Source organism: Pseudonaja textilis, chromosome 2 (genome assembly GCF_049901715.1).
Source record: "Pseudonaja textilis isolate UNSWEBS1 chromosome 2, rPseTex1.2, whole genome shotgun sequence".
Classification (NCBI taxonomy): domain Eukaryota; kingdom Metazoa; phylum Chordata; class Lepidosauria; order Squamata; family Elapidae; genus Pseudonaja; species Pseudonaja textilis.
The window spans coordinates 246,049,166-246,073,855 of record NC_141991.1 but is presented as its reverse complement, the minus strand read 5'-3'; the positions used below and the strand labels follow the sequence as shown (position 1 = coordinate 246,073,855).

Genomic DNA, 24,690 nt, shown 5'->3' with positions numbered 1-24,690 from the left:
TTCTTTTAGGTTAGTTTTTATTTGTAAAAGATCTAAGTGCTGGAAGACTTTATTTAAGATATAATTATTTCAACATTTAAAGAGAAAAAATAGTGGAGAGAGAAGCTTTTGCCTGGGCAAAATAATAATAAATAATACTGAAAAGAATAATGAAGATATTCTTTCAAACTCCCCCCTTTCCTTTCCATCCCTGGGCTCAGGTAGCATCTACACATCCAGGTAAGGAACCCAGATTAACTCTTAGAGCTAACGACTAGTTGCCTTCTTAAAGGATGAACAAATTTCAACTTCATGTATGGTCTGGAAAGGATATCTGCCAACTTTTGATGGTAAAGCTTTTCGGCTTCCTCTGCCAGAGCATATTCACGGCGCTCCTCCTCCTTTTCCATTTCACGAACTTCCTTGCGGTGATCTATCTGACCACGGAGTTCTTCCCGGTATTGTTTCGATTGCTGCAAACGCCTACAGGGAACATGTACAGGAGAAAGGAGTTTAGCCCTTGGCATGGAGATCCAGAAGGCCATGGGATGGTTTCACAATTGCCTTTCATCTTCAGAAGCCGTGGTAGTGCAGTGGTTAAGAGTGCAGCACTGCAGGTACTTCTGCTGACTGCCAGCTGACTGTAGTTCGGCAGTTCGAATCTCACCAGGCTCAAGGTTGACTCAGCCTTCCATCCTTCAAAGGTGGATAAAATGAGGACCCAGATTGTTGGGGGCGGTAGGATGACTCTGTAAAACCACTTAGAGGGGGCTGTAAAGCACCGTGAAGCGGTATATAAGTCTAAGTGCTATTGCTATTCCCCGCTCCCTCCTTTCCTCTTTGGAGGTGGAGTGGTTAGAATATAGTATTGCAGGCTAACCCACTGCTCACTGTCATGAGTTCAATCCTGAATGGCTCAGGGTAGACTCACAGCCTTCCATCCTTCCAAAGTTGGTAAAATGAGGACCCAGATTGTTGAGGGCTGACTCTGCAAACCGCTTAGAGAGGGCTGTAAAGCACTGTGAAGCGCTATATAAATCTAAGCGGTATTGCTATTTCCCCAATCTGGTACCCTCCAAAGAGTTTGGACCTCCAGGAGCATAGCCAAATACTATACTGGTTTCCAGTACAAGTTGTCCTCCATTTCTGACCACAAGGAGAGCAGAATTCCCATTGCTAAGTCAAATCACTGCGCTGATTTTAATGAAGAGTTTTGCCATGGCTGTTAAGCAATTCAGCGCAGTGATAAAAGGGGAATTGCCTGGTTGTTCTATAAATCCAGCTTCCCCATTGACTTTGCTTGTTGGAAGCCGGTTGGGAAGGTCACAAAAAGATAATTATATGACCCCCGGGGCATTGCAGCTGGGCTTAATACATGCTGGTTGCCAATTACCCAAACTTTGATCATGGGACCATAGGGCTGCCACAACGGTTGTTAGTGCAAGGACTGGTTTTAAGGTACTTTTTTCAATGCTGTTGTAACTTCAAGCCAGCCGCTAAGCAAATAGTTGTTAAGTCGAGGACTACCTGTGTACATGGGCATGCAGCAGACACCACAGTGACATCACATCCTCTCATGACATCATGTGCGTGACAATGCCCATGACATCACTTCCCCCTCCTGGAAGGGGGCCCCTGGGAAAGTACAGGTAGTCCTCGACTTACAACCACAGCGGAGGTCAAAATTTCTGTTAAGTGAGACATTTGTTAAGTGAGTTCTGCCCTATTTTCAGGGGTGGAATTCAACTGGTTCGGACTGGTTCAGGCGAACTGGTATTTCCGGTGATCATTTGGCCCCACCCTCCCACCTCTGCTGTTTCCTGTGAGTTATTTCCTTGTTTTGGAGCGCAGCTGATTCACGCGGCAGGGCATTTTTGCCGCGTCTCAGCTGGTTTACTCACCGGGGCTTCAGTAGAAGGTTAAGTATTATAGCTGAAAATGGGCTTTTTAAAATGGTGTGCACGCATGCAAAGTGGAGTTGGGCCCGCGTGCACATTTGAACCACACAATCACCGAACTGGTTGTTACATCGTTGGATCACACCATCGCCTATTTTATTACCTTTCTTACCATAGTGCAAAAGTGAATCGCTGCACTAATATGGCTGTTCAGTGAATCTGGCTTCCCCAGTGACTTTGCTTCTCAGAAAGCTAACAAAGATGATCCCATGATCCAGGGACACTGCCAAGTTGCAAACATGTGAATGTTGATCACGTGAGCCATGGGGATGCCGCCAGGGTCGTAAGTGTGAGAAAGAGGCATAAATCTTTTTTTTTTCAGTGCTGTTGTAACTTCGAATGGTCACTAAATGAACTGTTGTAAGCCGAGGACTACCTGTTGTAGGAAGTGCCCCTTGATTGAGAAGAGGTACAGGGCCATCATCAATTACCTTGTGCAGGTCTCTTGTTCTAGCTGTTGGTATTCCTGAATGGCTGCCTTTAATAATTCCTTGTCCCGCAGAAGGTCTTCCTGCTCCTTGGCGTTTCTCTGCACTGAGAAGTGAGAAACGGCACAAGTCATTGGCTAATGTCGAAACGGAGCACGGGGATCGTTGCACAGCTACAGGGATGGGCTGCTACCAGTTTGGGCGAACCGGAGGTTAATTTTATATCTGGTTCCCCAAACCGGTAGTTGCAACAACTGGCTGCCCTCCCACCCCTCCTCCCAGGAGTCTCTATGCAGCCATTTTGGATCCCAGGTAAGTGCAGAGCCCACGCAGACGCTCAGGGAGGGTGAAAAACGGGTCTCTCGGAGGCTCAAGTAAAACCTCCAGAGTTACTGAAGAAGCTCCTTAGATGAGCAATGAAAAGTTCAGAAAATGTTTTTGAAAGGTTTGAAAAGTTTTTTCGGCTTATCCAAGTTGGTTCTTCAGTAACTTCCAGACAACTCAGGATGATGGAGAATTTTCATTGATATAGAAGGAAACTCTTTCCTAACCTTGGGTGAGTTTGCAGGGGGTTTACATCATCCCTTGACCCTGCCCAATGGTTGACTAAAACAGAATCCATCATGTACAATATATATATATATATATATATACACAGCTAATTTGCAGATCTGCAAGCAAGTTATATGCAGGGGTGGGCTGCTTAATTTTACATCTGGTTCGCCAAACTGATAGTTGCAATGACTGGCTGGCCCTGCCCATTCCTCCCCTCCCCTCCCCTCCCAGGAGTCTTTATGCAGCCATGCAGAGCCCACGCAGACGCTCAGGGAGGGTGAAAAACGGGTCTCTCGGAGGCTCAAGTAAAACCTCCAGAGTTCAGGGGGCAAAAGTGGGCCTCCCAAAGGCCTGAGGAAAGCCTCTGGAGCCTGGGAGGGAGGGAAACAGGCCTGCTGGGGACTTGAGGAAAGCCTCCAGAGCCCGGGAGGATGAAAACGGCCTCCTGGAATTTCTAGAGGGCCAGAAACGGGCCTGTTTCCAGCCTCCAGTGGGCCTCCAGAGCCCAGGAGGCCATTTTCGTTCTCCAGGAGGCTGGAGGGAAGCCTCAGGAGCCCGGGGAGGATGAAAAATGGGCCTCCCGGAAGTTCTGGAAGGTTGAAAACGGGCCCATCTCCAGCCCTCAAGAGGACCCCAGAGCCCGGGGAGGCCGTTTTCGCTCTCCAGAAGGCTTGAGGTAAGCCTCCAGAGCCCGGGGAGGGTGAAAATGCCTCCCCCGCCATGGTGCAGGAGGCCGACTAGGCCACGCCCAACCAGCAACCAGGCAAGGAACTGGTTGCTAAACTTTTTGAAGACCGCCCCCAGTTACATGGCTTCTCACAGAAACATCTTTCTTTCGAACAGAATATCCAGCTTGTTTCCAAAAAACAGAGAGAGAGAGAGAGATCCAGCTCCAGTATTATTGCCCAGCTACTCCACATGACGGCAAGCTGGAGAGAAATTGGACTTGCACATAATCAGCTGTCCTCAGCAATGCTTACATTTTTCCTCAATCTGAAGCTTCCTTGTGTCCATGACCTCTTTGAGTAACCGATCCCTGGCTAGTTTCAGGGCCCTTTCCTTCTCCGCTCTCTTGGCCCACATCTTTGCAGCATCCTCAGCCCGCATCCTGTCCAATTCTTCTTCCTGTCGTTTCTCCTCTTCCCTCTGTTGAGCCAAGTAGGCTCGATACGCCTGCTGCTCTTGAAAGAGTTCCCTCTGAAAAATGCCAAAATGGGAGAGATTTTGAAAGGGAGAAGAAGAGAAGGGGGGGGAGGGAGGAGGAGGAAGAGGAAAAAAGAAGAAAGAGGAAGAAGAAAAAGAAGAGGAGGAGAAAGAGGAAGAAAACAAGGAAGAAGAAGAAGAAGAAGAGGAGGAGAAAAGCAGAAAAGAAGCAGACGAAGAGGAGGAGGACAGAACCCCCATTTCTATGAATTCCTTGATAGCATCCCTGCTTAAAACCTGCAAGTTCTGGAATTCTGACTATTTTTCCATCCCCTTCTTGACCTTTATCCTCTTAGTCTTCCATATCTCACAACTGGCAAACTGAAATATGTTTTTCTATAGCTACATAACTTCAGGCACTAAGGAGTATCATTCCGGCCACACATTCAACCAACCTGCAGAGGAAATTCAACCAACCTGCAGAGGAAATTCAACCAACCTGCAGAGGAAATTTGATGATTGACATGAAAGGCTGCTTTAGGTCAAAGGCATCTGAATGCCCCTGAAATGACCTATCCCATGATGGCTGAGCACACATTTCCACATGAGGCCTATTTTTATGCAACTGCCTGTTTTCATCATACTCAAACCATGCTTTCCCAACAGCATGGCCATCCTTATTCAAAACAAGGCCCAGGGAAAGGAAAGATGAAATAATTACATAGTTAAAAAGGAACATTTGTATGGATATAACTTATGTCCCACCATTTTTTTTCCAGATAGGTTTCTGTAATACGACAACATTCAAAGCTTCAAGTACGAACCTATCTCCAACTTAGTGGCTCCAATAGCACAAATCATTCTTCCAATTGTGGCTACATAGTCATGTGGGAATAGGATGGATGGATAGTAAGTAGGAAGATGACAGATAGATATAGATAGATAGACAAACAGATGATAGAAAGAGGGAGGCAGGCAGGCCGGTAGATGATAAATGATGGATAATAAGTAGATAGAGATGGCTAGGTGGTAGATAATCGGAGATAGATAAGTAAATATAGATAAATAGATATAGACAGGGGTGGGATTCTACCGGTTCGGGCCGATTCTGGCAAACCGGTAGTTCTGGTGATCATTTGGTCCCGCCCACCTGCCTGTGCCCTAGTCTGTCCTTTATTTCCATGTTTTGCAGCTCAGCTGATTCGCATGGCAGAGCAGTTTGCTGTGCCTCAGCTGTTTTACTCACCGCGGCTGTGGTAGAAGGTAAATACAATGTCCTACCAGTCAATGACTACTTCAGTTTCAACCGTAACAACACAAGAGCTCACAACAGATACAAACTCAATGTAAACTGCTCCAAACTTGATTGCAGAAAGCACGACTTCAGCAACAGAGTGGTCAATGTTTGGAATGCACTACCTGACTCTGTTGTTACATCCTCTAACCTCCACTCCTTTAACCTCAAACTATCCACTATTGACCTCACCCCATTCCTAAGGGGTCTGTAAGGGGCATGCATAAGTGCACCATCGTGCCTACCATCCCTGTCCTATTATCCCCATTTATTGTACCTATTTCCTGTATTCTTACTCATTTTATACTTATACCTATTATCTTGTAAGGGGTTGACAAATCAAATAAATAAAATAATCAAGTATAAGAGCTGAACTGCTGAGTTTTCAAACGCTGCACAGTTGTTACACCGGTTGAATCCCAGTGGACGGTAGATCACGAGTCTTCAAACTTGACAGCTTTAAGACTTGTGGACTTCAACTCCCAGAATTCCTCCTCGAGACATGTTAGCTCAGGAATTCTGGGAGTTGACACCCACAAGTCTTAAACTTGCCAAGTTTGAAGAGCCTTGCAGTAGACAGTGAGATAGACGATAGAAATAGAGATGAGAGAGAGAGAGAGAGAGAGAGAGAGATGAATGATAGTTATCTGGTATATCATTAAGCTTACAACCAGGTTCACTGCTGCCTTTACCTTCCTTTGTTTTTGGCTCTCGGTGTCCTCCAGGGATTCTTGCAGGACGTGATCCAAGATCTTCATTTCTAAAGCAAGCTCATCTTGCCTCTCTTCACTGAGACGCTTTGCTTTCTTCTTCATGGAATCCAGCAACATGTCTCTGCATTCTCTCAGCTTCCGCTGCCTTTCTATCTCGGCCTGTTCCTTCTCCAGTTTGATCAGCTGCCGTTCTTCTTCCTGCACAAGAGTAGCAGCAGTGGGTGGGTTACTCATCGCCTTCCGCCTGACAAGTTCTGAAGGGAGCAGAAGTTGGACGGAATGGCCCACCCCATGCTAAAAAGAGTTAAGTAAGTGTAATATATGAAGTAGGTGGGAACGTGGAAGGCTGACTTCATCCGAGGCACCTGAGAATGAGCACACAATTTTCATTGTTCTGAGATGGACAACAAAGAAACTGTAATGTTAATTCTACAGAGGTTTAATATAGTTTAAAGTCTTCTGGGCACCCCCAAACTCCCCTCTAAAATCTAAGGAAGAATGAAAAATCTTGGCTCCAACCACACATGACATTTTCCTTTCCTTTCCTTTCTCTTCCCTTCCCTTCTCTTCCCATGTCCTTTTCTTTCCATTCCATTCCTTCCCTTCCCTTTCTTTTCCCTTCCCTTTTCCTTCTCTTCCCATGTCCTTTCCATTCCTTCCTTTTTCCCTTCCCTTCCTTTCTTTCCTCTTCTCTTCCCATGTTCTTTTCTTTCTATTTTAATCCTTCCCTTCCCTTCCCTTTCCGTTCCTTCCCTTCCCTTTCTTTTCCCTTCCTTTCCTTCCCTTCCCTTTTCCTTCTCTTCCCATGTCATTTCCATTCCTTCCTTTTTCCCTTCCCTTCCTTTCCCTTCCCTCCCCTTTCCGTTCCTTCCCTTCCCTTCCCTTCCCTTCTCTTCCCATGTCCTTCCCTTCCCTTTGTGTTATTACCTCTGTGTCTACAGCCCATGTATTTCCCAAATTATTGGGCTACCCCTGTGCATAAGAGGCTGCCCACTTCTATAGGTGAAAGACATACAACCAGGGATATACCCAACCACCATAAATTATCATCCAATCTAAACCTGAGTGCGAGGACTGCAAAGGGAGATAATTATGTACAGCAAATTATAGCAAGCCACAATAACTCAGGTTTAATTATAGACCGCTGTCAAATTGATGGGCTACCAGTTTTTCTTTTGAAGAAAGAACGGTGGGATGGACCTTGGACATAAACCACAGACTTTGTGCTAAGCAGTGCTTGATAAGAAGATTTTCAGGGTACGGGACAGAAGCATAATCAATAAGCCAGAGAAGCGAGAATTGGCTAATTTCTCCTTTCTCTTCCATACTAGCAGGGTACCTGTGCTTTGCTACGAAAATATGCGATCGGGCAAGTTTTTGGGGAGGAAAATAAGGGGGAAAAATGCTGCCTCTACCTACGAACTCCTTTTGGTATTCATCTGGCTAGCGTCTTGTCAGCATGTGAGAGAGTTGAGGGCTGTTTGGAAACTGGAGCAGTATTTGTGGTGTGAGCAAGAAGGAGACAGCAAGGAGCCTGGGCGTGGATTAGCTGAACTGCAGTTGGAACAGATTTCTTTTCAGGTGGGGAGTGAGAGAGTTGAGGGCTGTTTGGAAACTGAAACAGTATTTGCTGTGTGAGCAAGAAGGAGACAGCAAGGAGCCTGGGCGTGGATTAGCTGAACTGCAGTTGGAACAGATTTCTTTTTAGGTGGGGAAGAGGCATCAGACCATGTTAATAATAATATACAAAATATCAATGCTCTGATGGTCATTTCAAAAAATCCTTTCTTAGTGAGCACCTAGAAGCCAAGAGGAACATACATGCCAAATTTCAAGTTTGTAGGCTTTACGGTTCTGGAGATTTTCTGATGATGCATGAGTGGTATTTCACTTTTAGGTAGATAGATATAATTAGATAGATAGATAGATAGATAGATAGATAGATAGATAGATAGATAGATAGATGGATGGATGGATAAGGATAAGGATAAGGATAAGGATGATGTGAAGCATCATATTGCAGGGCACAATCAAGAAAGCAAGTACAGATCATCTTCATTTAACAACTGACTGTATTATGATCATTCAGCAGTTGGTTGTTTTATGTCCCCAAGACAAGTGTTTTATACAGCCCATAAAGCAACTGTCGTAAATGTACATGCCGCCCACCATGGTCATGTGATCCCATGTTGTTGGGTCAACTTTAGGACTGGCCATGGTGGTCTGTGGTCCCATGACCACAATTTTTTATATTTTTTTTGGCCAGTTTCCAGCAAAAAAAACACCCTTCAAAAAGGGCTCCCTTAGCAACTCCTGCAAAAAAAAAAAATACTTCCTGTCTTGTAGGTGCCTCTAGTTACAACTCTAACGACTTACAGCCATAATTCAGGGCTCCATCATAGTTGTAAGTCAAGAACTACTTGTATCATACAGACATCAATAAGAAGTAGAAAAATGTGGGTTAGACAGCATCACCACCAGTGTTGTGGTTAGCTGGCAGCAGGTGCGGACAGCTGAGGAGAGCGAGGACTCAGATGTGGAGTTAAGACCATTAGGAAGTGGACTGCTTCCTTCAGAGATTGTGGGGGCTGGCAGCAGCAATGAGGAGGTTCCCGAGGAGCCTGTGCCAAGTGCACGTGCACGTAGGATTGCTCGGAGGAAAGAACAGTTACAACAGCACGGACACTCAGGAGTAAGGCTGCAAAGTAATGGCCCCTCCTTCAAGAAGATAAAAGCCAGCTGTGAAACGAACGTACTTTGCAGAAGGCAAAGACGTTTTGAAACTCCAGCCTCGTGGACATTCCAGTATCCTGAGTTTGTATCTGAACATTTTTGTATTGCAAATTATTTCTTGTCTGTTATCTTTTGGCAAGCCTCACACAGTTTGGCAAGGCTTGTGCTTATCACAGCTAATTATTTTGTAAAAGCATTACAAGGTTTTTGTCCCTTTTGGATTGTGTTTGATTTGTCAGAAAAGGGCGAGGGTTAGAACAACCAGATGGATTCGTGACTGGCTCACCAACTGCACTCAATGGGTAGTCTTCAATGGAACTGCATCTATATGCAGTATGCAGTGGGGTACCCCAAAGCTCTGTTTTAGGCCCAGTACTCTTCAACATCTTCATCTTGGACAAGATGTTGGATTTGGACAAGGGGATAGATGCAGAGGTGGGATCCTACCGGTGTGGCCTGGTTCAACCAAACCGGTAGCTCCGAACTTCAGCTGAGACCGAACCGGTTTGTTCCAACATTCTTGTGCTCTTCTGTTTGGCCCACCCACCAGCCCGGGCTCTAGGCTGTCCTTTATTTCCTGCTTTTTCAACCTCAACCACCTCTTGCTGCACACACAAAGCACATACTCACACCGAACCAGTTATTACACTGGTTGGATCCCACCCCTGGATAGATGGGGAATTCATCAAATTTGCAGACGACGCCAAGCTGGCAGGAATATCCAACACTCCAGAAGATAGGCTTAAGATACAGAAAGATCTTGACAGACTTGAACATTGGGCGCTATCTAACAAAATGAAATTCAGTGATGAAAAAAGTAAGGTTCTAGATTTCAGCAAGAAAAATTAAATGCACAGGCTGGTTTCGATGCTAAGCCGCCCCGTAGAGGTGTTGAAGAGGGGGGAGACCGCCAGCAGGGTTGAGGAGAGCCACATCTCTCCTCCTCAGCTGGCCATTACTGCCTTTCCCGAAGGCGGTTGCAGCGGTGGTCAGAAATGGCCACCACAAAGGAGAACTCAACCAGAAAAGAATGTGCAGGAGGAAGATAAGAAGTGAAAGTTTTGGCTGACCGGGTTAAATTGTAAAAGCAACAACTAAGGTACCCTGGAATTTAAACTTACAAAAAATAATATCGCTCCCAAAGAAGAGTCGGAAGCAGCGAAGGAAAGTGAAAAGGGAAAGGTTTGCCTTTTTTTTTCTTCTCTCTCCTTCCTTATACTGACAACTAAGAGACTTAAATAAGAAATTAGAAAAATCCGCTTTGACATCAATAGGCAATTAAGCTGAAAATAAAACAAAATGCCAAAGGGATAATAAAGATTTCTGGACATTAAAATTTTTCTTTTTCATAAGCAGGAAGGGAGAGAAAAAGAATAAGGGCAGGATCTGGAAGAGGGAGGAGACTGCCTGGAATTAAAAAGAATCTACAGTAAAACTTCAACAAGACTTCTAAAAGATACATTTTAAACTTTGCAACTAAATAGTTAACCCCAGGAAGAGAAAGTGAAAAAAAGAGCAAAAAAGAAACAGTTTGCGTGTATTTGGATTATTTGGTGATCTTTGGATTCTTGATTATTATATTTGAATGATTAAAATCAATCAGGTGGTTGTTTAAAAATTTATACGATGGCACCACTTCTGGATGAATTGAAAATGTAACTTTAAAAGTACAAAGAAGATGCACAAGAAGGGAAAGGTTCTTTTGGCTTCGTTTTTCAATTCTTAGAAATGGAGATTTGGGACTATGAGAAACAACAAAAACGACTGCAAAACAAGAAGACTGGGACAAAGAAGAAGCCATCTTTAATGAACAAGCAATTTTATGTGGGGAAGAAAAAGGAAAGGGGGGGAAGAGAATGGAGAATTTAAGACTTAATAAAACAACCAAAGAAGAGAAAAATAATTCAAAAAATAAGTATAATACTGGAAAGCAACAGAAAAGGGGAATACAGAAGAGAGAAATAGAGGTAGAGAGACAAGGGGGTAAAAAGGGGAGAGAGAAGAAGGAAAGGAAAACAAGTTACAAAGGACCAGAGCAAGATATAGAGAAACAGGACCTATTTAGAGATAATGGGTGAAAATCTAACTGAAAAAGGGATTCTGTAAAGGTACATAAGATTGTATTGTTATACTAGTAATAGAAATAACTTTAGAAAATTGGAAACAACGTATGATTAAAATGAGGGATAAAATAGTTAGTGTAATTTAGTAAAATGTTTGTGAATAAAATAAGTGAAATAAAATAAATGAGAAAATGGAATTAGGAAGGAATGGGAACATTTTAATTAGTTAATGTTTTATAAAATATAAGTGAAGGTGGGGGGAATTAACTATGGAAAGCTTATAATTGTTCCCATAGAAGTATGATATTTAATTGAAAAGTAATGTTAAAGATGTTAAGACTTGAATATTGATAGAATTGAATTGGAATGGAATGTTGTTTTAATTATATACATTTATATTTTTTTCTTTTTTTAAGAATACAGTGTGTATTTTGAGAATGTACCAAGCAGAATCCGAATAGAAGTTATGTATTATATTGAATGTTACAACTTTAGGGAAAAGATATAAAGGCGTCATACTCCAATCAGTAACTACAGGAGAAATTTTGTTTAATGAGAAAAGATAATAGATAATTGAAACAGGAGAGACAAAAAATATAAATACAATGATCTGAATTGAGACGAGATAATTAAAATAAAATTGAGAAAATTAAAAGAGGGGAGAAGCTATGCAGAAAATGTAAAATAGTAATAAGATATGGAATAGAATATAAAAATGAGCATGAACCTGAATTTGTGTCTGTACGAAGAAATGTAACCCGGGATTACGCTACGTTCAAAAAAGATGTTTTATTTGTATTTTTTTTTCTCTTTGTAAAAGCTGAAATAAAATTTATAAAAAAAAAAAAGAAGATGCGAAGAGGATGCTAAAAAAATCCAACAGAGCCATGCTTGATTGGAAAAGGAGAAAACACATGTCAGAAACCTCTGGGAAAACGCTGGCACTACAGAATAGACCTGGGAATAAGCTACTCATCTCTGCCAAGCAACGCGGAGTAAGATTGCTATGGGAAACAAGCCTTCGGTGATGATCCTAAGGGAGATCCGTAGCTAAGCGTGGCATTTCCACCAGGAGGAAAAGCATCAAGGTCATCAAGGATTGGTCATGCTCTCTTAACGCGAACTCTGGAGAATCTCTGCCCATCAAAACCAGGCTTACTGGACATGATACCAAGTCTTCGGGGAGCTAGACTTGACATTCGGTCAAGTCTTGACCGAAGCAAGACAAGACATTCTTGAGGACCTGCTCACCTAGTCCTTGACTGAAAACAATTTGTTTAATGACCATTCGAAGTTATAACAGCACTGGAAAAAGCGACTTATGGCCATTTTTCACACAACCGTTGCAGGATCTCACTTAATGAAACTTTGGCCTCTGCTGTGGACTTAAGTCACAGTTTACCTGCACTGTCATGCTCCTGTCGGAGACTGATTTGGAGGGGGAGGCCAAACAGCTGACAGGGAATGGGAGTGTGGCTCTGTTGGCTATGGAGGAAACTGGGGAAGGGCAAGTCTGGCTGGGCAGAGCAGAAGAGAGGTAGAGCAAGGGAGAGGGAATTCCAGGCCCACCCCCTCTTCATCCTTGGACATGCAGGGAGGAACGGAGAAGGGAGCAACATGAGTTGTGTGGCTTATGGAGAAGGAAAAGGCCCTGATTCCCTTCATTAGCCACAGCTGGGAACAGAGTTTATAAGAAAGGCCGGCTGCGTTGTCAGGCTGCTGGGAGCAAACTTGACTTTATCTTGTGTTCTTGTTGCTTATCTGTGTTCCTGGCATCTTCCCAAGCATAAGTTTTGCCGTGCCTTCAAGTCTGAAATTCTTGCTCTTTCCCTGCCAAACTTCAGTTTGGCTTGATTGGACTTAAAGTGACAGTTTGCGTTGACCATGTTTTGGACTTAATTCTCTGCAGCCAAAGGCTGTTCCTGGGAGAGTTTTTCTCCAGCCAAAAGGTAATCTGGACATTGTGGGCAAAGTTGGAGATAATAAAGGGACTCTTTATTACTTATCTGACTGTGTTGCCTTTGTGCACCCCCCGGGTCACCATACGTACCATGGAGGGTTTAAAGTTGATAACCAACACCCTCAAGCCTTTTGGAAACCAGCTTGTGGACATTAATGAGCTCATTAACAGCAATAGCAATAGCACTGAGACTTATATACCGCTTCACAGTGCTTTTTTACAGCCCTCTCTAAGCAGTTTATAGAGTCAGCCTATTGCCCCCAACAATCTGGGTCCTCATTTTACCTATCTCAGAAGGATGGAAGGCTGAGTCAACCTTGAGCTTGGGGAGATTCAAACTGCCAAATTGCAGTCAGCCGGCAGTCAGCAGAAGTAGCCTGAAGTATCACACTCTAACCACTGTGCTCCTGTGGCTCATGGTCACACAATAAAGAAGGATTGCATGTTCCTAACATGTTCCTAACCCTTCCTCCAATTTGGGCATTAAATCTTCTTGCTGATGTTTGTATGATACCAATAGTCTCTGACTTGTGACCATAACTGTCCCTGAAATTACGGCCGTAAGTTGTTACAGTCATAACTCGAGGCACCTACAAGACGTTTGTAGCGTCCTGCAATCAGGTGACCATGATTTAGGAAGATCTTTGCTTAAAAATGACATTTACTTCCAGTTTTGGGCAAAAAAAAAAAAAAAAGGCCCATTGCGCACCCTGGATTCACAATGACCACTGCAAAAATGTTATAAAATGGGGCGCGGTCACATGGTGACCCACTTAATAATCAGCATGATGCGTGACCATAATTCCAGAACTCAACTGCAGTCACAACTCGGGGACTCCCTGCAACCAGGAAGTGAGAAGCTGCCTTACCATCAGTTTTGCCTCTTCTTCCTTCAGTCGCCTCGTCTCTTGCCTTTGAGCTTCCGCGATGGCTCTCTGACCGTTGAGCATGCTAATCATTTCCTCCCTCCAACCGGATCGTTTGTTGGCCTCCTCGGAAGCTCGTTTCTCCTTGGCTAAGCGGTCCTCTTCCCAGAGAGCGTTGTACATGGCCTCCTCCATCTCCTTCTGCTTGTTTAGCTCCTGTTTGAGGGCCAGCTGGCTCATTCGGTCTTCACACACCTCCTTCATGTGCTGCTGGTTTAATAATAACCGCACCTCCTCACAAGTTTCTCTAAAACGCAATTAAGAAGAGGAGACATTTTAATTTGGGGTTGCAAGAGCCCCTCTGGATCGGTCACCGGAACCAGGAGTTTGGTCTTCCGAGCTTTCAGATTAGTCCTGGGGCCCATCCTCAGGGAACCTCTCTCTACCGGAATATGCGCTTTGGGCTATTCTATGTGTTGTGGCCTGCCAGCAGCCAACGGAGCTGGCAGAAGACTCAGACAGTGTGGAGGTTGGGGAAGGACACGGGCCTGTCTTGGAGTCTGGGAAAGCCTCTGACGAGTGCTGTGCATCGGAGGCAGACGGTGCCAGGGCTGTCTGACACTTATTAGCTGCCTTCGGAGTTGTAGATCAGTGGGGCAGAAGAACAGCTGGAGCCTGTTCCCGATTTGCGCATGCGCAGAGCTGCCAGAAGAGGGAACAGGTAAGGAACAAGGGTCGACTCAGGAGTAAAGGCACAGGTGGACAGTGAATTGCCCCTCCCACAGGGAATAAAGAGAAGCGAAAGGGGAGTGGTGTTTGCCAGAGACAATTAGTTCAATACATTAGGGTCAAGATCTGTTCCTGACTTCTTGCTAAGTGGTTTCTGCTACAGCGTGGCATTTGGAAGATTATCAGCCTGGCAACTCTCTGAGCCTGATCAAGGTCTGCAGTTGTGTAATCTCATCAGAGACTGTTTGCCGGGACGTTGCTGGAGAGGAATTCACTTTAACCGAAATAAAAGGGATTTTTATCAGGATGGGGAGTCTGCTTCATGATCTTGGGAAGCCTAGGTCAGGACACTATACTTCGTATTTACATGATGCTTTCCTGTTGGTTGGTTGATGTGTTGATGGCCAGCGATTAATTTTTAGTGCATATGAAGAGAGAAGGTTTTATATGCAAATGGGCAAATAAAGATGTTACAGTAGGATATATAAGTATGGATACACATTAGGCCCAAATGTATTGATTCATTGGGCTGTAAACTGCCAATAATAGGTTCCAAAGGTTGAAGTCCACAAGTCTTAAAGTGGCCAAGGTTGGAAAACCCTGATCTGGATGACTGAGAATCCCCATAGACATTTGACAATAACAGGAGTTTTCTGGTAGGTCTGTGCAGGAGAAGGCAGGGTATAATTGATTCAGTGGAAAAAAACATTTAAATTTTAAGCATATATATATATTCCTCGACTTATAACCACTTATAACCACGATTGAGCCCAAAATTTCCATTATAAGAGAGAAAGTTGCTAAGTGAGTTTGGCCCCATTTTACGATCTTTCTTGCCGTTCATTAAATGAATCAGTGAAGTTGTTCAGTTAGTAACATGATTGTTAAGTGAACCTGCCTTCCCCATTGATTTTGCTTGTCAGTAGGTCGCAAAAGGGGAACGCTACAACTGTCATAAATAGGAACCAGTTGCTAAGTGTCCTAATTTTGATCACGTGGCCATGGGGATGCTGCAATGGTCGTAAGTGTGAAAAAGCACCACAAGTCACCTTTTTTTTAGTGCCGTTGTAACTTTTGAACAGGTTACAAGTCTAAATGAATGGTTTTAAGTCAAGGACTACACGTATCTGAATAGCAACTGTTTCTTGTTGGCACCCATCTGGGCAATGCTAGGTGCCAGAAGGTCAACAGAAGAAGCCCTACAAGAATGAGGGTGAAACCCTTCCAGGTGATCTCTAGGAACACATCCCAGTTTTTCTTCAAATGGGACTCAAAGTATGGAGAGAGGAAAATCAATGTTTTCATTTCTCTCTTGTCATATCTGGAAAGCTTCTGAAGTGGCCCTGAAAGAGTACAAAATTTAAAGAAAATAAATAAATATAGCCCCCTCTGCAGAGGTGGTATTCAGCAGGATCTGCCCAGTTCTGGAGAACCAGTGGTGGAAATTTTGAGTAGTTAGGAGAACCAGCAAATACCGCCTCTGACTGGCCCCGCCCCCATCTATTATCCGCCTCCCATTGAGTCCCAGCTGATTGGCTGGGTCTTCTTTTGTTACCCTGCAGAGGAGAACAGAGCTGGAAAGCAGGTTAGTGGGGCGGGGAGAGAATGGGGGTTTTGCAGGAACCTTCCTGAAGGAGTGGGATGTGAATGGAGATTTTGCAGTAACCTTTCCCTGCCACGCCCACCAAGCAGCGCCCACAGAACCAGTAGTAAAAAAATTTGAATCCCACCACTCCCCCTCTGTTATTGGCATTTGTGGTTCGGTTCCTCCGCCTTGACATGGTGCTCCCGGTCTGATTTTATCCGTCCAACAAGATTCTTAACCATACTATGACTGTCTTTGTGACTGATTTGTGGTACCGTCAAAGGACATCTGTGAATATATATTTCAGCATGTTGGCTCTGCCGCTCTTCAAATGAGAAACCCGAACAACCACCACAACAACATAAATTACTGACAGTCTAAGAACAAACCACCATGGGAAATAATACTGTCAGAAATTGCTTGGCTCTTGGGATGCGGGCTGGTATCTCTGTAAGAGATTAACTCAGCTGGCAAAAGGGCCCTTTTGCCCATCAGGAGAGACAATGTGCATAGGAGATGAAGGAGGGTGAGAAGGGAGGATAGAATGGCATAACATACCTGCCCTTCTAGCCACAAAGTTCAGAAAGGTTCCTTGCCAGTCACTACGACTTCTGCTGCTCACCTGGATTTTTTTTCCCTTTAACATTTTTATTGAGTTATAAAGTACTAGCTGAATACCCGTGCTTCGCTACAAAAGCATGTGATCAGGCTTAGTTTTGGGGGAGGAAAATAAGGGAAAAAAAATTCTGCCTCTGCCTAGACAGCATCCATCGGTATTCATCTGGCTAGCGTCCTGTCAGTGTGTGAGAGAGTTCAGGGCTGTTTGGAAACTGAAACAGCATTTGCTGTGTGAGCAAAAAGGAGACAGCAAGGAGCCTGGGCCTGGCTTAGCTCAACTATTCTGTACTATAGGTGCTTGGTGCTGTGAAACTAAAACTGAAATTCTCCTCTGCTCATGTTTTGCATTTGGAACAGATTTCTTTTCAGTTGGGGAGGGGGAGTAGAACTCCTTAGCATCAGAGCGTGTTAATAAGAATATAGGAAATACTAATGCTCTGATGGTTGTTTGAAAAAGCAGTTCTTAGTGAGCACCCAGAAGCCAAGATGAACATATGTGCCAATTTTCAAGTTTGTAGGCTTTACGGTATAATGTATTAAATATAATTATAATATAATTATATTAAATATAATAATATAATTATATCAAATATAATTATAAAATTACAATATAATACAATATTTGAGGGGCTGCCACAGAGAGGAAGGGCTCAAGCTATTTTCTAAAGCACCTGAAGGCCAAACAAGGAATAATGAATGGAAACTGAACAAGGAGAGATTCAACCTGGAAATAAGGAGAAACTTTCTGACAGAGAGAACAATCAACCCATGGAAGAGAAGTTGCCTTCGGAAGTTGTGGGAGCTTCATCACTGGAGACTTTCAAGAAGAGATTGGACTGCCATTTGTCAGAAATTGTGTAGGGTCTCCCGCTTGGGCAGGGGGTTGGACTAGATGACCTACAAGGTGCCTTTCAACTCTGATTATCTGTTATATGTTATCTCTGCTAACTCCATAAACATTTGTAGCCATTCATCCATTATGGGAATCCACACACTCCCTGAGAGCTCTTGAGGTCACTTGTCCTTTATCTGTGCCCTCGGGGTTACCTGAATCAGGGTGCAATTGGCTGTGGAATCTTCTTGGCTAGAGAACTATCCAAGACATGTCAAATACCTAGTCATATTTGAGGCAACAATGATTACCTGGAAGACTGAAAATTTCCACAGACATTCCTAGAAGGACATTCCTAGACTTGGCTCACTTACCGGAACTGCAGTTCCCGTTTTTCCGCAACTAATTTCCGCCGAGCTTCTTCCCTCTTTTCTCTCAGCTCCTTCGCTCTCATCCTCATGCTATTCCGACGACTCTCGGTGGTTTCTTCCTGCGATTCCATTTCGGCAATGAAGCCCTTCTCTTCAGTTTCCAGGAGATCCCGAAGTCTGAAAAGAAAACTGATGCAATTGGGTTTTATCTTGAAATCAAGCTACCAAGATTTTACAAATGTTTAGCTGTAAGATGGCTGGACTTCAACTTCCAGAAGTCCCCAGTTTTCCCAATTTTCAGATAAAGGACCTGCTGATACATCTCAACACCCTGCTGTTATTAAGCCAAAGGAAACCACATAATGCTTCAATGCTTGTTTCTTCCCCTGTGGTTTATGAATTATAATTTGTGCCTCTACATTTTAGGTGAACGTGGCTTAAGGCTTTTCAGGATCATTTGAACTGGAGATTAAATGTGTGCAGTCTGCTAAGGTACAAGAATGGTCCTCATTATATGACTATAAGTGCCTTAGGGCAGGGGTCTCCAACGTTGGCAACTTTAAGCCTGGAGGACTTCAACTCCCAGAATTCCCCAGCTAGCTTGCTCTCCAGCTTGCTGGCTGGGGAATTCTGGGAGTTGAAGTCCCCCAGGCTTAAAGTTGCCAACATTGGAGCCCCGGCCTTAGGGTACATCTACCTCTTGTTAAGTTAGAGGTGGTTCCTGACTTACAATCACAATTGAGCCCAAAATTTCTGTTGCTAAGCAAGATAGTTGTTAAGTGAGATTTGTCCTATTTTATGACCTATCTTGACAGTTTTTAGGTGAATCACTACAATCGTTCAGTTAGTAACACGGTTGTTAAGTGAATCTGCCCCCTGCCCAGGGATGGGCTTCATTTTTTTAACAATGGGTTCTATGGGCGTGGCTTAGTTAGTGGGCATGGCTTGGTGGTAATGTAAGTGGCTGGGCGTGGCCAACTCAACATCACTCACATCGAGGCACGCATCTCCTTGCCTGGCCTCTCTTGACTGTGGGGATGCTGCAACAGTCGTAAGTGTGAAAAATGGCCCTAAGTCACTTTTTTCAGTGCCATTGTAACTTTGAATGGTCACTCCACCCAAGCAAAGTACCAGCAAATGAGGGGGAAAAAACTCCAGAGAAGTTCCTGAGACAGGAAGTTTAGTCTTGCCAAGAATGTAATAAGGGTTAACTGAGAGGCAGTTTCTGTAAGCAACACCAGAATGTTTCCTTCCTGCCTTCCTTACAGGATTAGGCCAGTAATTTCTTCTAACAACCGGTTCTTCCAAACTGCTTAGAATGTTAACAACCAGTTCTAGCGAACAGGTGCGAACCGACAGAATCCCACCCCTAGCCCCCCTCCAATTGACTTTGCTTGTCAGCTTGTGAAAGGCGATCACACAATTCTGGGACACTGCAACTGCCACAAATGTGAACCAGTTGCAGAAGGTCCGAATTTTGATCATGTGGCCATAGGGATGTTGCAATGGTCGTGTGAAAAATGTTCATATTGGTAACTTCTTTCAGTGCTGTTGTAACTTTGAATAGTCACTAAATGAATGGTTGTAAGTGAAGGACTCCATGTACTCTAAAGCAGTGCTCGCCAACCGTGGGCCGGAAAAACCACTGATGGTTTGCGAGAAAATGTTGGTGGTCCACAGAGAAATGTCCCCCCCAAAAAACAATTAATCCAGGCCACATGGGAACACAAGACTGAGCGGCCCACATGGCCCACCCACCCACTGGCCCCCACCCTTCGGCCAAGCACAAACCTTACCTTGAGTAGAGCCACGCGAGCTGGAACTAGAAGGTAAGACCAACGGTAGGGGAGGGAAATCCACCCAGGGTGGCTTGCTGACATTGGTGGGAAAATCGGTCCCATATTCCAGAGCTGCAGTAGTCACAGGACTGGCTCTTTGGTCATCCCGGAGCAGCTCCTCCAGTCCATGTCAGGCCGGTGCACCCACTTGGAGAAACAGCTGCTCTGGGATGACCAAAGGGCCAGTTCTGTGACTGCTGCAGCTCTAGAATATGGGACTGACTTTCCCACCAATGTCAGCAAGCCACCATCAATCAAAATTCATATTAGTGGTCCACGGGATTTAAAATTAGGAGTTTGATGGTCCCTGAGGTCTAAAAGGTTGGCGGCCCCCTGCTCTAAAGTATACTTTCTCCTTTCTCGAGGTGAAAGAATGTAGGCTTTGGAACTGGAGGAAGGACGCGCAAACCATTAAGGAGGAACTCTCAGAAAAGATAACTCAATGCTGAGCAAGAATAAAGAATGAGAAAGGAAACTGAAATAAACCTGGCTTGATTTTATGTAGTGTGGAGATGGTAGAGAAATTAAACTGTCAGAGGCGTTCAAAATTCTTTCCCATATAGTCCTCTACTTACGACCACAACGAAGCCCAAACTTTCTGCCGCTAAGCGAGACAGTTGTTAAGTAAGTTTTACCCCATTTTACGACTTTTCTCGCCGTGGCTGTTAAATGAATCACCGCAGTTGTTAAGTTAGCGATGTGTTTGTTAAGTTTCCCCATTGGCTTTGCTTGTGGGAAGGTCACAAAAGGGGAATCCCACGACCATGGGACACTGCAAAACCGTCATAAATGTGAGTCAGTTGTCAAGCACCCGAATGCAAATCACGCGACCCTGAGGACGCTACAATGGTCGTTAAGTGTGAAAAATGGTGTCAAGTCACTTTTTTCAATGCTGGGGTAACTTCGAACGGTCATTAAACAAACTGTTGTAAGTCGAGGACTACCTGTATTGCTCAGACAATAGGAGGTTTCCTGTCAGTTTTTCTCTCCTCAGGCTCAGACGACCAAAATCAAAACCCGCAAAAACCCCTCGTTAAAATCTTCTTTAAAAAGGGAGTAATTCTTTTTTCTTTACCTCTCTTTCCTTTCTTCCTCACCAGCCAGATAAGCCTGCATTTCCACACCGATTCTCTTCTGAACCTCCAGGTGATGTCGTTTCCGTTCGCTGATCTCCTCCATTTTACCCTTAATGATCCCAATGTGGTGGGATTTGGCATAGCGGGCAAATTCATGGCGCTTTGCTTCCTGAGCCCTCCAATAAAAGAGCTGTTTCTGGCTATCCTCCGCTGTACTGGGCGCCTTGGCTCTCTGCGGGAAGAAATGGGATTTAATTGTAGCATCGGGCCACCTCTGCAGAAGAGAAGGAAAGGGGCTACCCCCTTGGCACCGAACAAGCTTTTTTGAACAGTTGCCCAGTTCGCCATATTAATTCACCACATTAATATCAATTTATAATCAGGGCTGTCTTAACGCATGGTCCTGATGGGCACTTGCCCGTGGACCCCATGAAAATAGGGGTCCCATACTAATCTGTGTATGTTAATCCTTCAATGCACCTTGCGTCATATAAACACAGCAACTGTATGGCTTACTGAGTATTATTGTGTTTTTCAAGCCTCGTGTATTGTTCAAATGTTTATGTGAGTAGTTATAAAAGGAGCCCCAGTCAGTGGTGGGATTCAAACATATTTTACTACCGGTTCTGTGGGCATGGCTTGGACATGGTGTGGCTTGGTGGGCGTATTAGGGAAAGGATATACTGCAAAATCCCCATTCCCTCCCCACCCAACTAACCTGCTTTCCAGCTCCGTTCTCCTGGGCAGGGCAAACAAAGAAAACCCAGCTGATCAGCTGGAACTCAGGAGGCAGAGAAGAGATGGGGGCGGGGCTAGTCAGAGGTGGGATTTGCCAGTTCTCTGAACTACTCAAAATTTCCGCTACCGGTTCTCCAGAACTGGTCAGAACCTGCTGAATATCACCACTGGCCCCAGTTAACTGCTTTGCCCGGTGTGATGACCCAGGGTAGGATACAAAACAAACACAGTCACAGAAAACAGGTGAAGCCCCTTTTATTTCTTCACTTTGTTTCCAAGCTCCGAATATCCTTGACAGAAGTCAAAAAACTCCCACAACAGTTACAAGAAGAAGGAAAAAAGCAACACAAACCAGGCAAGAGAAGGGCTGGAGGACGTCCACAGATAACAGAACACACACTGGGAAGGATGCCAAACGCAGAGACTAACCATAAACTAGAGATATTTCCATGCTTTGTTTCCAGCGCTCGCCTGTACGCATGTCCGTACTCTTATTCGGTTGTCACAGCTGCAGCCTATGAAGAGGATCAAGGCCCTCTCCTCCCGAATAGACCACCTCTCTCCCTTATCCTCTGCTCCCTGCGTGCCCTAGGATGGATAGGGGATGGGCCTGGGTCCTCCTCTGACTGCCCAGCCAGCCTCTGCCCTTCCCCAGCCTCCTCCACAACCTCCTGAGCCACATCTCCACTCCCTGTTGGCTGTTCCTCGTCTCACTCAGAGTCAGTCTCCACCAGGGGCATGACACCCAGGGCCCATAATGCTGTAAAGACGGCCCTGTTTATAATGCCTTTGTAAGACCACACTTGGAATACTTCAGGGGTGTCAAACTTGCATCGTCACGTGACGTGTCTGTCACAACTTTTTCCCCTTTGCTAAACCGGGCGTGGGTGTGGCCAGCGTGTGATGTATCCGTCTCTTGGGCCATGGGTTTGACAGCCCTGGAATACTGTATCCAACTTTGGTCACCACAATGTAAAAAAGATGCTGAGACTCTAAAAAAAAAGGGAAGAAAAGAGCAACAAAGATGATTAGGGGATTGGAGGCTAAAACATATGAAGAACGGTTACAGGATTTGAGTATGTCTAGTTTAATGAAAAGAAGGACTAGGGGTGACATGATAGCAGTGTTCCAATATCTAAGGCAAGGGTCTTCAAACTTGGCAAGTTTAAGACTTGTGGAGTTCAACTCCCAGAATTCCTGAGCTAACATGTCTGGAGGAGGAATTCTGGGAGTTGAAGTCCACAAGTCTTAAAACTGCCAAGTTTGATCTAAGGGAATGCCACAAAGAAGAGACTTTTGTTCAATCTATTCTCCAAACTAGCACTTGAAGGCAAGACAAGAAGCAATGGATGGAAACTAATCAAGGAGAGAAGCCTGATAGTTTCCTGATCGTTAGAAAAATTAATCAGTGGATGACTTGTTTCCAGAAGTTGTGAATGCTCTCCAACACTGGATGTTTTTAAGAAGAAATTGGACAACCATTTGTCTGAAATGTTATGGGGTTTCCTGCCTGAGCAGGGGGTTGGACTAGAAGACCTCCAAGGTCCCTTCTAACTCTGTTATTCTGTAATCACCAAGGGGTGGCAGAAATGCCTAGGATCCAGAAATGCTTTAGGATCCAAATACATCCAGTTTTTCTACAACAATGTTTTGCAAATTTGACACCTCTAAGAAGCATGGACTTCTCCAGACAGATGAGTTTGAAAAATCCATGTTTCCCAACCTTGGCTGCTTTAAGATGGGTGGACTTCAACTCCTAGAATTCTGGGAGTTGAAGTCCACCCATCTTAAAACAGTCCAAGTTTGAGAAACACTGATCTAAATGCTCAATAGTCCCTTCATCTTTTATTTTTTTAAGGAGGTAGCTCCACACCAAACCCTGGACTGCTTATGCTGATCCTCCATGTTCAGAAGCACTCTATCCCTTAATCCCAGACTGACTATACAGTATTAATAGCAGCAAGCAACTTCGTAGAGTAGAATATAGAGTAGAGCAGAGCACAGTGGAGCACAGCAGAGTAGAGGGTTAGGGCAGGGGTCTCCAACCTTAGCAACTTTAAGACTTTTGGACTTCAACTCCCAGAATTCCTCAGTCAGCTTTGCTGGCTGAGGAATTCTGGGAGTTGAAGTCCAAAAGTCTTAAAGTTGCCAAGGTTGGAGACCACTGGGTTAGGGTATCTAGAGATAGAAACGACTTGCATGTATTTGCGAGGGGAACTTTTTTACTATCTTAAGAATATAGAGTACAGTAGAATGTAGAGTAGACTAGAGTAGAACAAAGTAGTGTTAGATTATCTAGAGCCACAAACAACTAGCACGTATGTGTAAGGGGAATCTTTACTTTTACCTTTAGAATATAGAGTAGAATATAGAGTAGAGTAGAATATGAAGTAGAGTAAAGTAAGGGTTAGGGTAACAGAACAGAATAGAATTTTTTATTGGCCAAGTGTGACTGGACATACAAGGAATTTGCCTGGGGTGCATAAACTCTCAGTGTATATACAAACAACAAAGTGGAAGGTCATAGATTATAAATCATACAATTAATCATAAGATACAAACAAGTGATAAATCATAAAATAGGAGAAGATAGTAGCAAAGATGAGAAGGATGGTAGCAATACAGACTATTACACAGGTAAATATCTTTGGGCGTAAGACAGTGTTGTGGGAATTACAAGAGTGAATGGGGGAGCGGTGAACTATATGTCTCAGATGCTCAATTTATTAAAGTAGTTGTAGCCTAGTTGTACCTCTGGTGAGTTACAAAACCCGGGAAAACAACAACAACAACACAATGATTGTCTATCTGTGCCAGCCACACATCCGGCAGGGAGGGACCCGCTGCTGTTGGGGCTTCTTAGTGGAAAATGCGTGTCCAGGGCTGCAGCTCCAACCTCTGGCGGGGAGGAACAGGGCTAGCTTTAGTAGACGCGAGGAGCAAAGGGGGACTAAGTCTTGGAACATCCTTGAGGACTAGCTGCTTGGCTGGGTTAAAAAAAAAAAAAGGAGAGGGGAACGTCCCGTGAGCGTCCCCCGCCCTTCACCAAAGCAATCCCCTTCCCCAACGGCGACTCACAAAGGCCACGACGTACGGCTTGTGGCCTTTCACCTCCCGATGCACGCGGCCCCGATCGTCCATCATCTTGCCGGCTGCCTCTCGGCCTCGCCGCTGACTCCGACGCGCTGCGGTTGCCGCGGCAACCAACGCT

At 44.5% G+C, this 24,690-nt stretch overlaps 1 protein-coding gene across 1 annotated transcript; it reads right to left on the bottom strand.

Moving 5' to 3' along the window:
* On the bottom strand, positions 1 to 24,690 carry CFAP53 (cilia and flagella associated protein 53). Its single transcript, XM_026713633.2, has 8 exons — positions 24,558 to 24,690; positions 20,741 to 20,973; positions 17,831 to 18,004; positions 13,696 to 13,999; positions 6,050 to 6,268; positions 3,901 to 4,117; positions 2,369 to 2,471; positions 1 to 462 (listed from the first exon to the last, which is right to left on the bottom strand). Exons 1-8 carry the CDS (start codon positions 24,621 to 24,623, stop codon positions 234 to 236), a joined length of 1,545 nt encoding a protein of 514 aa, XP_026569418.1. The 5' UTR covers positions 24,624 to 24,690; the 3' UTR covers positions 1 to 233.

What these genes read in the sequence shown, in the direction of transcription:
- CFAP53 (XM_026713633.2), bottom strand. Translation starts at nt 24,623, where the DNA reads ATGATGGACGATCGGGGCCGCGTGCATCGGGAGGTGAAAGGCCACAAG. An exon ending in AAGAAGAGGCAAAACTGATG is followed by an intron (nt 6,269 to 13,695) that starts GTAAGGCAGCTT and finishes ACTCTTGTGCAG; the next exon opens with GAAGAAGAACGGCAGCTGAT. An exon ending in GCTTCAGATTGAGGAAAAAT is followed by an intron (nt 2,472 to 3,900) that starts GTAAGCATTGCT and finishes CTCACTTCTCAG; the next exon opens with TGCAGAGAAACGCCAAGGAG.